This window comes from Microtus ochrogaster, unplaced genomic scaffold (genome assembly GCF_000317375.1).
Source record: "Microtus ochrogaster isolate Prairie Vole_2 unplaced genomic scaffold, MicOch1.0 UNK91, whole genome shotgun sequence".
Classification (NCBI taxonomy): Eukaryota; Metazoa; Chordata; class Mammalia; order Rodentia; family Cricetidae; genus Microtus; species Microtus ochrogaster.
Window position 1 is genome coordinate 624,859 of NW_004949189.1, and position 11,371 is coordinate 636,229.

The 11,371-nt window shown below is 51.2% G+C and overlaps 2 protein-coding genes across 2 annotated transcripts; both read right to left on the minus strand.

Annotated features, from left to right (window-relative positions):
- Window positions 1-2,244: 2,244 nt before the first annotated feature.
- Window positions 2,245-4,062, minus strand: Slc39a2 (solute carrier family 39 member 2). The gene is made up of 4 exons (XM_005370982.2): window positions 3,870-4,062; window positions 3,573-3,703; window positions 3,329-3,379; window positions 2,245-2,982 (listed from the first exon to the last, which is right to left on the minus strand). Exons 1-4 carry the CDS (start codon window positions 3,982-3,984, stop codon window positions 2,350-2,352), a joined length of 930 nt encoding a protein of 309 aa, XP_005371039.1. The 5' UTR covers window positions 3,985-4,062; the 3' UTR covers window positions 2,245-2,349.
- A 1,056-nt stretch (window positions 4,063-5,118) lies between these two features.
- Window positions 5,119-11,199, minus strand: Mettl17 (methyltransferase like 17). The gene is made up of 14 exons (XM_005370984.2): window positions 11,089-11,199; window positions 10,827-10,980; window positions 10,609-10,743; window positions 9,398-9,479; window positions 9,112-9,193; window positions 8,730-8,803; window positions 8,193-8,287; window positions 7,819-7,889; window positions 7,490-7,597; window positions 7,221-7,289; window positions 6,764-6,814; window positions 6,358-6,450; window positions 5,955-6,139; window positions 5,119-5,878 (listed from the first exon to the last, which is right to left on the minus strand). Exons 1-14 carry the CDS (start codon window positions 11,164-11,166, stop codon window positions 5,788-5,790), a joined length of 1,368 nt encoding a protein of 455 aa, XP_005371041.2. The 5' UTR covers window positions 11,167-11,199; the 3' UTR covers window positions 5,119-5,787.
- Window positions 11,200-11,371: the final 172 nt, after the last annotated feature.

Below are 11,371 nucleotides of genomic sequence, written 5' to 3' on the forward strand. Positions count from 1 at the left end.
AAACACCAAAAACCAAAAGTCCTCCAAACAAAAACAAACAAACAAAACAAAACCACCTGACCCAAAGGAAAGTAACCTTGAAGCTGCCATCAAGGTGGAGCATGGGATGTGGGGCCATCTTCTCAATCTTCTCTGGGCCATAGCCACTCCTATGTGGCCCTAGAGAAAACTTCCTCTGTGTTTCACATCCCCACAGGAAGACGTAAAATTGTCACGCGCACATTCCTGATTACCCACCAGCCCGGATCATCTTTCCTCTTCGCTCGGCCTTCTCACGGCTGCAGCCGCCGCCCGCAGAGGCCTCCCTTCTTTCCCATCACGGTTCTCACGCTGGTTCCTACTCCATGCTGTTTCCGTCTGTCCTTCCGGTCCAGACGCTCTCCTGGTGTTCTCCAGACGGGGCCACCCTCCAGCTTTATGTCTGCTCTTGACATGGTATTCTCAAACTAAACATATGTCTGGCCCTGGTTGGTAAGAGTTTGGGGGAGAAAAGGAGGAAATAAAGAAGTATTGGTGGCTCTGGAGAGAATCCCTGGGATGGATGAGGACAGAGAGTTCACGACTCACCAGGAACTTGAGATACCAAACTCTACCGCCTCTGCCTCAAGAGCTGATGGCGAAGGAAGAGTCACAGCAGGCCAGGGTACTTCTCCTTCAGGTTCCTTTCCTAGTTAGACAGGTTTCTGTGATAGGATAACTCTAGCTTCCATATAACCACAGCTCTTTCAGCTTACCCCGCCAAAGTTCTGGCAAGACCCTGTTACCGTAAACATAGCAGGCAGGGCGTGGACCTCGTGCCTGACAGCATTTCGTCCTGTGGCTTGACCGGTCTACAGCCTTTTCTAGCCTCAGGCTTTTAGTTGGTTTTACTCAATAGGACATTAGCAAATCAGAGCAAGAAAATAAGATTATGTTAGCACCTTCCTGGTGGGGTCCCTGAAGGACACAGCTAGTTCTTACAAAGGGCAGGCTGATTACTCAGCTTCCCGGCTTTGTCTGAACCCTGCCCACACACACCTCGCTGAACAACCTCCTGTGCTGCCTCCCCTCTCGGAGCTGATCTGGGATTCTAACACATAGGCTGAGCAGGAGTGTTTGGGAAGAAAACACAGGGAAAGATGCAATACGGACCTTTCTGTGCACTTTTGAGGCCCCACTGGCTAAGGGATCTAACTTTCCACCTTTTCCGAATGCCAGTTTTCCTAGGTTACTACAGGGGTTGTGCAAGACAGGTGATGTGTGTACAAAGAGCAGCACAGCACCTGTCATGCGCAGGTGTTCCTGTCCAAGTCCGTGTCATTGGCACGCTCTAGGTTCTTTTGCATACCTTACCCCCCCACTCCGGGGAATACTCCCCCCCACTCCTGGGAGAATACTCCCCCCCACTCCTGGGAGAATACCCCCCCCACTCCTGGGAGACTATCCCCCACACTCCTGGGAGAATACTCCCCCTACTCCAGGAAGAATACCTCCCCACTCCTGTTTCTGCCTGCCCATTGCTTCCTCATGGTGTCTTGTGGAGATCGGATTTAGACTGCTTACTGCTTCAGCAGGAGACTATGGCAGGAAGGAGACAAAGACCCAGGCAAGGATGATCCAAGAGTTTGTTCATGCTAAGGCTGTTGGGCTATCACGTTGGTGAGGGCGAGTGGGCTCCAGGGCACATCTTCCCTGCCCTACTTCTTCACCTCTGTTAGGCAGGGGAGCAGCTGCCCCACTCCTCACGCACTTGGTCAGGCAGGCAGAAGGAAAGCCACCCGGTGGTTGACCTCAGAGTGATCACCCTTGGTATTTATCTGGCGCCAGGCCCCCTGTGCAAACACTGGTTTTTAATCCCTCAGCCTGTGGCAGCCAGAGAGAGAGCCGCTCAGAGGACAGCAATGGTGTCCCTGAGGCGACACAAGACTCCATGTAAAAGCAGGGACTGAGAGCGGGGAGGCAGGGAGTGAAGGGAAAATAACTAGCCCGTTTCCTGCTTTTAGACATCCTTTCCCCTCTAAATGCTGTTCTGTTTCTCAGCTCCCATGGGTAAGGCAACAATCCCATCCATGCCCCTCTTCCCCTCTCAGAGACATGGATTACAATGTGATTGGAGGGAAGGGGCAAAGGGACACTTTATTACACAGAATGGCAACTCTGGGGTGGTGGTCTTGATACCAATTCCCCAGCTAAATGGACACTCAAACAAATATCCTTTCTAAGTCTTTATCAAGAACAGGATCTCATGTGTATAAAATCTGGGATAGTCCGTGCCTAGTAAATACTTAGCCTCCCTCACAGAAAAGATGTCTGAGGGCCAAAGTCATTCGGGCGGTGTCCTCAGAGGCCCACAAAGCAGTGAGGAAGCTTTCAGGCCCACAGGGCAATAAGAGCCATGAAGGCAAAACCAGCAGCCACACAGCCACACTTGACCAGAGGGGCCTCGGGACAAGCCAGCTCCCGGGGCAGGATTTCTAGGAAGGTGACGTACAGGAAAGTGCCTGCTGCTACTCCTTCTAATACAGCCTGGGCTAATCCCTGCCCTGGTCCCGAGGCCGCTCCAGCCACGGTCAGCCCTAAGGCCAGGCCCACGGGAGACATGAGTGCTAACGACAGTATGCAGAACGTGGCCCACCGTGAGCCGGCGCCGACCTTCAGCAACCGCAGGCCTACGCTGAACACCACAAGCCCCTTGTGCGCCAAGACGGCCACACAGAGCTTCACAGTGGCCGCCACTGTGGTCTGCAGGCCTACGGCCAGGCCTTCGAACACGGAGTGAAAGGACAGAGAGATCAGAAGGACGAGGGCGCGGAGGGGACCCTGCGATGGCGAGGGCACCGGAGGGTGCTTGTGGAATCCTAAGGCATGAGTCCCTCCCCATTCCTCTTCCCGCACAGTCGATCCTCCAGCATCCCCTTGGCAGTACTGCAATGCCAGCGACTCCAGAAGGAAGACGAAGAAAAAGCCCAGCGAGATGACGAGCTCTCCATAGGGATACTCCACCTAGGAACAAAAAGAGGGAAGGAGATGAAGCACTTGATGGGCCAGGAGAGAGACAAGAATAAGAAATGTGGTAAAAGAACACAAGGGGGAATGAGACCGAGCAGGCACGCAGAAGTGAGAAGCCTAGAGGGGCGAAGGGACAAAGTGTCACTTGGATTAGAAATAAAGGTCCAGGGTTGGAAGGGAAGCAAGAGCTTTTCCTGAGGGTCCACAAGCAGAGGGTTAGTTGGCGCCCTCTCGCTTTACACTTGAGCCGAGGGAAGAGATTCCCGGTTCCTCACACATCAGAAGGGCGTGCAAAGTCCCGGGCTCACTCTTCGGACAGGCGCTAACAGTAGATACGTACGTAATCGGAAGCAGCGTCACGAGAAGAGTTGCCTGTACTTCCTGTACTGTTCTAGGGAGACAGAACCAGAAATCAGACCGAGTCTAGGCAGTGCTAGATCCTGTCCTGCCCTTTCAGCAACCAAGCTTCCTTTGGAAGCCCAAGCTGACCATCTTCCACCAGCTGCTGCTCCACCCACAGGGCGCTCCTCTGCTTTCCCGCGCTCTTCCCCAGCTTCTGGTCACCCGGTTCCCCCGCTACCCACCTGCACCACGAATTTCTGGATTTCTGATTCAATTCCCTCCAGGGCTTCAGCAGTCATATGCATCAACCCTGCTCCCAGAAAGACGCCGGCAGAGATGCAGCCCAGGAGGCTGAGAACTCTGTAGTGACGACCTAAAAAAGCAAAGGTTATTCTCCGCTTAGCAGTGAGACAAATGGGAATGAATGAAGGGCAACAGGCAGCACCCAAGGTCTTGGGGGACGGGAGAACCAGAGCCAGGTGTTAGGAAGGTCTGAGATAAGCCTGGGTGCAAGGGACAGAGACGGAGTGGGGCTCTACCTGTAGCTGCATCCATCTGGAACCATCTGAAGTAGATGGGAGCAAGGCCACAGCCCAGGGTGAGAACCAGAAGGGCAAGCAGGCAGCCAATTTTCACTCCAAGCAGTACCTCCATCTTTGGGATGCAGGATGAACAGAAGCCTCAAAATGACAAATGCAGCGGCTGAGGCGACCACAGTGGAGCGCTGCCTTGCGTGAATTCCAGGAGACTGTGGATATCCTCTTTGTCCTGGACTCCTGGACTGTCTGTGCGCTGCACAGCAGATGAGGGCTCAGCCCCAGCCACCAGCCCTCCCACTATCTGGAGGCCCCTCCCCTGCCTCACGCCTTCGTGAGCTTCCAAACCAGAAACTCCAGACTCCCTGCCAGGTGTAGCTCTTCAATGCTGTGACTAATCCAAGAGCTCTGGGGAGCCTTAGTTCACGTCTGGGGTTGATCTAACCTCAAATGGGACCATCCACGGTACTTACGGCCCAGCTAATGTGTGTGTGGCAAGCTGGCCGCGCCACCGTCAGGACACTTAACCTGAGTCTTCCATACTCTCGCCCTGTCCCAAGCCTCACAGGTTCCTATGCTGATACTTGAACTGAACCCTTTCAGAGAGGATTTGGGGCCACTTGAGGGTAGAGGGGGTGGGGCTGAGCAGGGCTGCTTCTCTTCCGTGGGAATTAGCAAGTGAAGGGATTCCCCTTTCCTCTAATTCCAGAAAAAAATAGCTCCAGGCACGGAAATTTCCAGGGGTGTGTGGAGATTCCTGGTGTCACAACATAGATACTGTCACTTGGGGGGGGGGGAGGAGGAGACCGGATCTCATTGTGTAGCCCTGGCTAGCCTGGAACTATATGTACACCAGGCTGGCCTTGATAAACTCGTAGAAATTTTTCCCGCCTCTGCTTCTCCTGTGCTGTATTAGAGGGTATTAGAGGCATGGGCCACCATGCCCCACCTGTCACGGCTTCTGACTGCCATTTCTGTAATGAAGTGAAATCGTTATCTGTTTTTTCTCTTACAAAAGCTTAAACGCTTCTCTTTCTCTAAAGTTTAAAGAAACCCTCAAACTTCAAACAAACACAAAGCCCAGGCAGGGCACCTTCTTCCTTTTGGTCAAGTTAAGTTGTACCACGTCCTTGCTGCTCTTCCTATAATTACCAACTGTCAAGCTTGTCATTGCGATCATACAGGGCAGTTTACAAGCTTGGTGTGCAGAACCTCGGATTGCTCAATGCTCCACCAGCTGTCCGTTGGTGCCAAGGAATCCAAGAACCTTGATTTTCATCAAAACCCGTAAGTTACCAGCTTGCCCTTTCCCTTTCTAGGTCGGAATCCCCTAGTGAGTGGCCCTGCCTGCCTTCAGGGTGGGTTTGAAGGTTACCATTTCCTGCTGGGAACCGAGGTTGTTCTAGAAAGGAAACAGGAAAATGGAAGCAAACTAAATAAACAAAAGCACTCTAAGTAGATCTAGATAAGGCTGGAGATGGGACCAGCCTTGAGGGAAACACAGGCCAACTCCAGACGTGGTTACCTCGGCAGAGACACGTAAAAGAAGTCAGCTAACTGCTAGTTCCCACTTCAGAGGCCCACATAAACACCATAAGCACCGGTTGGGACCTGCTGAGCCAGTTCCCACAGGGCCTGAGGTGTCTTTCCCCACAACCTTAGCCATCTTTCAAGGAAGTGTCTGGTAGCAGTGGCTCTCACTCCTGAGATCTCAGCATTCTCTTCATCGCAGACAGGCCAGGACAACTGACCCCACATCTTTAAAAGTCATGACATCCACGTCTGTTCTTAACAAATTTATTATTAAAATTTCAAACAACAAGCACAGGGTACCAGCACTGTCTTCCTGGACACCAGGTAGCCTCGGCCTTGGCAGGTGTGATGGAAGAAAACACTTGTTACATCTGCATCCACATCCTTGTCAACTCTCCGTGGGCTCTTCAGCAGGGGATGGAGCAACCACAGGTAAAAGGTCTCCCCAGGAGCTGACACGGGCACAGCGATACAAATCCCTGCGGCCAGGAGAGAGGCATTAACAGGGGCTGCAGCTTCCTGTTACACTTCCCCAGCCGCTCACGTCGCTGGTACCTGCCATGACGCCGGGCTGTGACCACAGCGTGCTGCATGTGCCCGTCTGGACAGCAGAGGTGGCAGTGCACATGGCGAGGCCGTTTAAGGACAGGCTGAGTGATGCGGGGCCAGCGATGAGCCTCCTTTGGAGACCCCCTGGCAAGGATTACCAAAGAGAATGTTTCCTCTTTCGGCTTCTTATTCTGAAAGAAGAATGCAGGGGCTGTTTAGAGAGAACAGATCCTTCCGCTCCCTTCCCCTTATGTGCCTGAAGTCCTTTCTCATAGTCTGGAAATCACATAGAGCTCCAGGTTACCCCGGGAATTCTCCAGCTCTTCCCACCCCTCAACCCCCAGCTAGCCATCTATTAATCCATCCTGTTTTCCCAGGCTGTTCTCGTTCTAACTCTGAGAATACATACCCAGCTGAAGGGGATAGGGTGATAAGCCTGGGAGAAGCTACAGGCCAGGGGTTTGGAGGCTGTCAGCTGAGGACAAGGGAGCTCATGGGGACACTGCAAATACACAAGAGACTCTCAGTGATGCTGGGACCGAGGAGGGCTTGTTGCATAGCCTCATGGCTTGACTTTGGTCCCCTAAATGCACAGAGAAGCAGAGACAGACTCCTGAAGCTGCCCTCTGACCTCCAGGAGCGCGCTGTAGCACGCACATGTGCCCCACATCATACACACACTGAAAAGGCCAGGAAGAAGAGGGACACAGGAACAGGGGTTGGGAAAGCATGGCAACCACGGGAAAGACAAAGTAGGGGAGAGTGGCTGAGCAGCACCCTTCTGGAGCGACAGAACAGGAGGAAGTGTTACTTACTGGGGCAAAGACAAAGCCAGGCTGAAGATCCAAAGGGGACTTCTCTTTTTCCTGCAATCAAGAAAACACAGCCGACCCTGTGGGATCTATCGCCATAATCCAACCTTTGCAGGTGGAGAACTGAGGACTCCTCAGAATAATCCTCATACTGACAAACCATGCTCACTGAGTTAAGCTGGCTGCAGCTCTAAGGTGCTAAATAACAGACTTGTCTTCACTGCAGCAGAAAGGCAGGGACCTGGCACTGTATTCTCTCACATGCAAATTTAGGATGCTGTACTGGCTCACTGGCTCACACGGTTTCACTGAGGTTCTGGGTCAGCAAAGTAGGAAAAGGAGAGAGGAGCGAGTGGCACCTGCCTGGGGCTCTCGTGCAGTCTGCAGTGTGAACGCCACTACACTGTGCAGCAGTGACTTACGACACAAAGGTGGAGAACCTGAGGACAAGGAACCTCACCTGGAGCACCAGGCTCCTGGCCTCCATGAGCAGACGGTGCCCAGCTTTTGTTCCGTTCTCTACCAACACCTGTTAAAAACAGAGACAATGAGCAGGCACTCTGAATCCCACGAAACAATGCCAGTTGCTCCGTCAGGCAGGGAAGTGGGCACTGTGACCCTAAGGAAGTGCACAGATCTATAAAAGAGAAACACTAGGCTATAACAAGAGGATAAGGCACAGAACCACAGCGCCGTTTTAAAACCCGAGGGGAAAGAACTCTAACTCACCAGAAAATGGCTTGTCTTACGCCACAAGTTCCGAACTACCTCAGTGCGGTCAGTCTTGCTGGGCAGTTCACTGAGGGCAAAGGCTGACACCACCACATCAAACTGGACCTGAGGACCAAGACAAGGGACACAACAGACGTGACATCTCCCCCAAAGCACAACAAATTCCTATCCTCTAAACCCCCTGATCCCAAGAGATCTCATTATGTAACCCATGTTAGACCTAAATGAATGGTAATCTTCTAGCCTCGGCTCCTGAGTCCTGAGATTATAGGTGTGTACCATGATACCCAGGCTGAAACCACCGCTATCGAGAACCGCCTACTTGCCTTCGGTGACACAGGTAGAAACTGTCTGAAGAAGACACCGGGGATACAGGGCTTCCCTGACTCTGAACCACCTATGGGAGAAAGATACGGCAGCTGAGGGAACGTGAGCTTCACAGCCAGAAGCTGGCTCAGTTAGGAGACATGCCTCAGACGATAACCCTAGCCGAGAGGTGCAAGACTGTAAGGGAGCCTTAAAACGTGGCCTGCTGACCCCGTCCAACCACCCAGAGCCCCACAAAGGCCTCTAACACTGCTCTACTGTAATAATGGAAGGAGCTCAGATTATAATTTATATCTTTCTCCTCTACATCCCAATAAAAACTTTCCTAACTCCTTCAACTTTTAGACATCCCTAGATTAGAGCTTGGTCTTACCTTTTAGTAGCTTTTCAGCCAAACCCAACATGGCAGCTGAACTGTCCACACACACATATTCACGGAGGCTCTGGCCCCAAGTGCTGTGAGCAGCCCTGAGATGAAGATAAAAAACCACCAATTCTTCTGACACATGATCATACTCACCTGCTCTCAGTCCTACAGACAGGCTCAGAACACATAAACTAACAGTGTTATTTTATTTATTAGTGCATTTACAATTTCTGAAATAAATGGCAGATGATTCAAACACTGACTTATAGACAAAATATTTTGATCAGTATGCAAAATCTACTCCCTACACTAAATTGCTTTTTCTTCTGACCTGAATACTGGGTGGGCCTTTTCATGGGTCACTCTTTGAATCTGACCCTAGCTCAAACACCTTCTTCTGCCTAGCTAATCTGAGGGCAGCAACACTCTAGATCTGATGGTCTTGCTCTCTGGTACCCCGGTTTGTTGATACTGAGGTGACATAGAAGATCCGACTCCCTAGAATTGGACCTGACATGACCAAGGGTTAGGAAAGTTATTTACCAGGCAACAGAACCAGTGCCGGATCCAAAGTCCATCAGCGTCTGTGGCTGGAACTCTGGAACTCGAGTCTGGATCTGAAGAAAACACACAACACCCAGAGAAAGGTAAGGTAGCACTACGAACCCACGTGACGATAGGGGACAGAGACAGAAGGGCGGGACGAATGCACGCACGGCCAAGAATCAATAAAAATCTCGGAGACAGGAAACATCTCACTGATTCTAAACCATTCTCAGCCCACAGAATCTTTTTTCCAAGGATACATAGGATAAATGAACATGCTCATAACATTCCAAGAACTCCTATCACAAAAGACTAAAGACTGATTTACAGACAATAAACTGATAATAAAAGGGGTCAGGTGGGAAGCTGAGACTTTCACCTCATGGAACGCCCTGAAAACTGCCGCGAAAGCACCGTCCAATCTTGCTGCCATGTATATCAGACTCAGTTCTTCATTATAGCTGAAAAAAGAAATCAGTCTAGGAAATAAACCCACCCCACAGTGACTCGAAAGTCAAGTAAGTGAAGAATTTGGAGAGGACTCCCCTAGGTTTCCCTTTCCAACACAGAAGACTCCAGGGAGCTTTCTCAGACACAAGGCGACATCATCTCAGCTCTCTTTAAATTCAGCGCTTCTTCTCTGTATCCTCTGGACAAGTCCTTACCTGAGCTTCTGCCAATGGTAGGTGGTCCGGCGCAGGGCGTGCAGTACTGCCTCACGAAGTTTCTCCTCTGTCTGAGCTGAGTCTAGGTGAGAAGGGCTGGAGGTGAGGGCCTGGGAGAACCAGTCAGACCCAGTGTAGCACACTGCCTACCAAACCCTCCTCCTCCCACCTGAGAAAAGGCTAGGAGGTCAAGAGAGGCCAAACCCAGAGAACACCTCGGGAGAGTGAACTGCCACCGTCCCAGAGTGTACCCATCTAGTCTCTAATAGTACTTGAATCAACTTAATCTATCCAAGTTTTGCTTCACAGTAAACAGAAATCTGATGAAAACCTAAGAAGCTTTGCATTTATTTATTGTGATCAGATAGTTCTCACTTCAACCATCTCTGCCCACACAATCAAAGTCTAAAAGCTAGAATACGAACATTTTTATGGACATTTCCCCTTCCATGCACTTAGGAGTCAGAGAGTTTCAATATTCCCATAGAAAGAGGCTTAGAAATCTAAGTTCCGCGACTGTGTTTGTAGTAAAATTCTACAAATCCCCACTGCAATGGTTTGGCTGAGAATGGCCCCCATTGGCTCATGGATTTGAATGCTTGGTCACCAGGGAATGACGCTATTTGAAAGGATTAGGAGGAGTGGCCTCTTTGGAGAAAGTGTATCAATGGAGGTAGTTTGCATGCCAAGCCCAAAGCCTCTCTCTTCCTGTTGCCTGCAGATCAGATACTGAAACTCCAGCTACTTCTCCCGCACCAAGTCCGCCTGCTGCCAGGCTCGTCACCACACTGACTACAGACTAAATCTCTGAAGCTGTAAGCCAGCCCCAGTTAAAAGGCTTTCTTTTAATAAGAGTTGCCTGTGGTCATGGTGCCTCTTCATAGCAAAAGAACACTAAGACAGCTACTCTAAGCCAGGTACTGTGGGAAATGCAGGGGATACAGGAAGAATAAGGGGTAAACTTGCAATATGAAGTTCACAATCTTGAAAATAATCTTAAATGCAATAATTTTCTACTCCTGAAGTGGGTTTCAGCCAGCCACCCACTAGCATTTCTGGCCCAATCTACTTTCTAGTAGGGCATCGGATAACAACTGCTGGTACTAAACATCAAATAAGAAACGGCAGCATTTATCTGAGATTTAAATGATTCCTTGCTCCAACTTTCCTCTGACATTTCAATCTGGTTTACTTTTAGTCTTAAATCCCACCTTGGTTTTCCAAGAATTTTTTCTCAAGGTCCACAGCTCGTCTTTGCAACTCCTCCGCCTCTACCGGCAAATGTCGGCTCCAGAGATAGTTGGAGAGCGCCTGCACCTGCTTCTCTGTAATGCGGACGGGTCTCTCTGTGGCCACAGACGGAAAGTCTCATCACTGCGTGCCGGCTTCGTTTTGTTTCTTTGGTTTCCCCCTCCCTGCAGTTTCTCACCAAGAAGCAGTAACTGCGCGGCGTTAGTCAGTGCTTGCGGCAGCCGCACGTGCGGAAGACGCAGGATGCCGGGATGCTTACGATGGGGCTTCTTCCCCAGAAAATCGGAATTATTGTCTACGTAGGACACACCGGGCACGAGGGCGGCGAATGCCTGCAGACCGCGAGAGAAACAGAAAGGTCGCAGGTGCTTGCTGCGGGAGGCATCGCCGAGGTCGTCCTCCTCCGAGAGATTTTGCCAGCAGAGGAAGGATGCACTTACTCGGGACTGGGGTCCTCGAAGGCTCCGGCACCATCTGCAGCATGTCAACAGAAGCGTCACCTCTTTGGCGGTAGCCATGGCTCCAGGACACACCGGAAACGGAAGTGCACATGCCTGTGACCGCCCCCCCCCCCCAGCAGCTAAGAGCATCTTCCGTGGACCTTCGACCCGGACGGTATCAACTAATGAGAAGAGTATTTGCCAGCAGCCAATAAGCGATCTCTATGTACGGAAACCGTACGTGGGAGGAGTTTAGTCTCCAGAGGGGGCGTGGCGCGCGGGC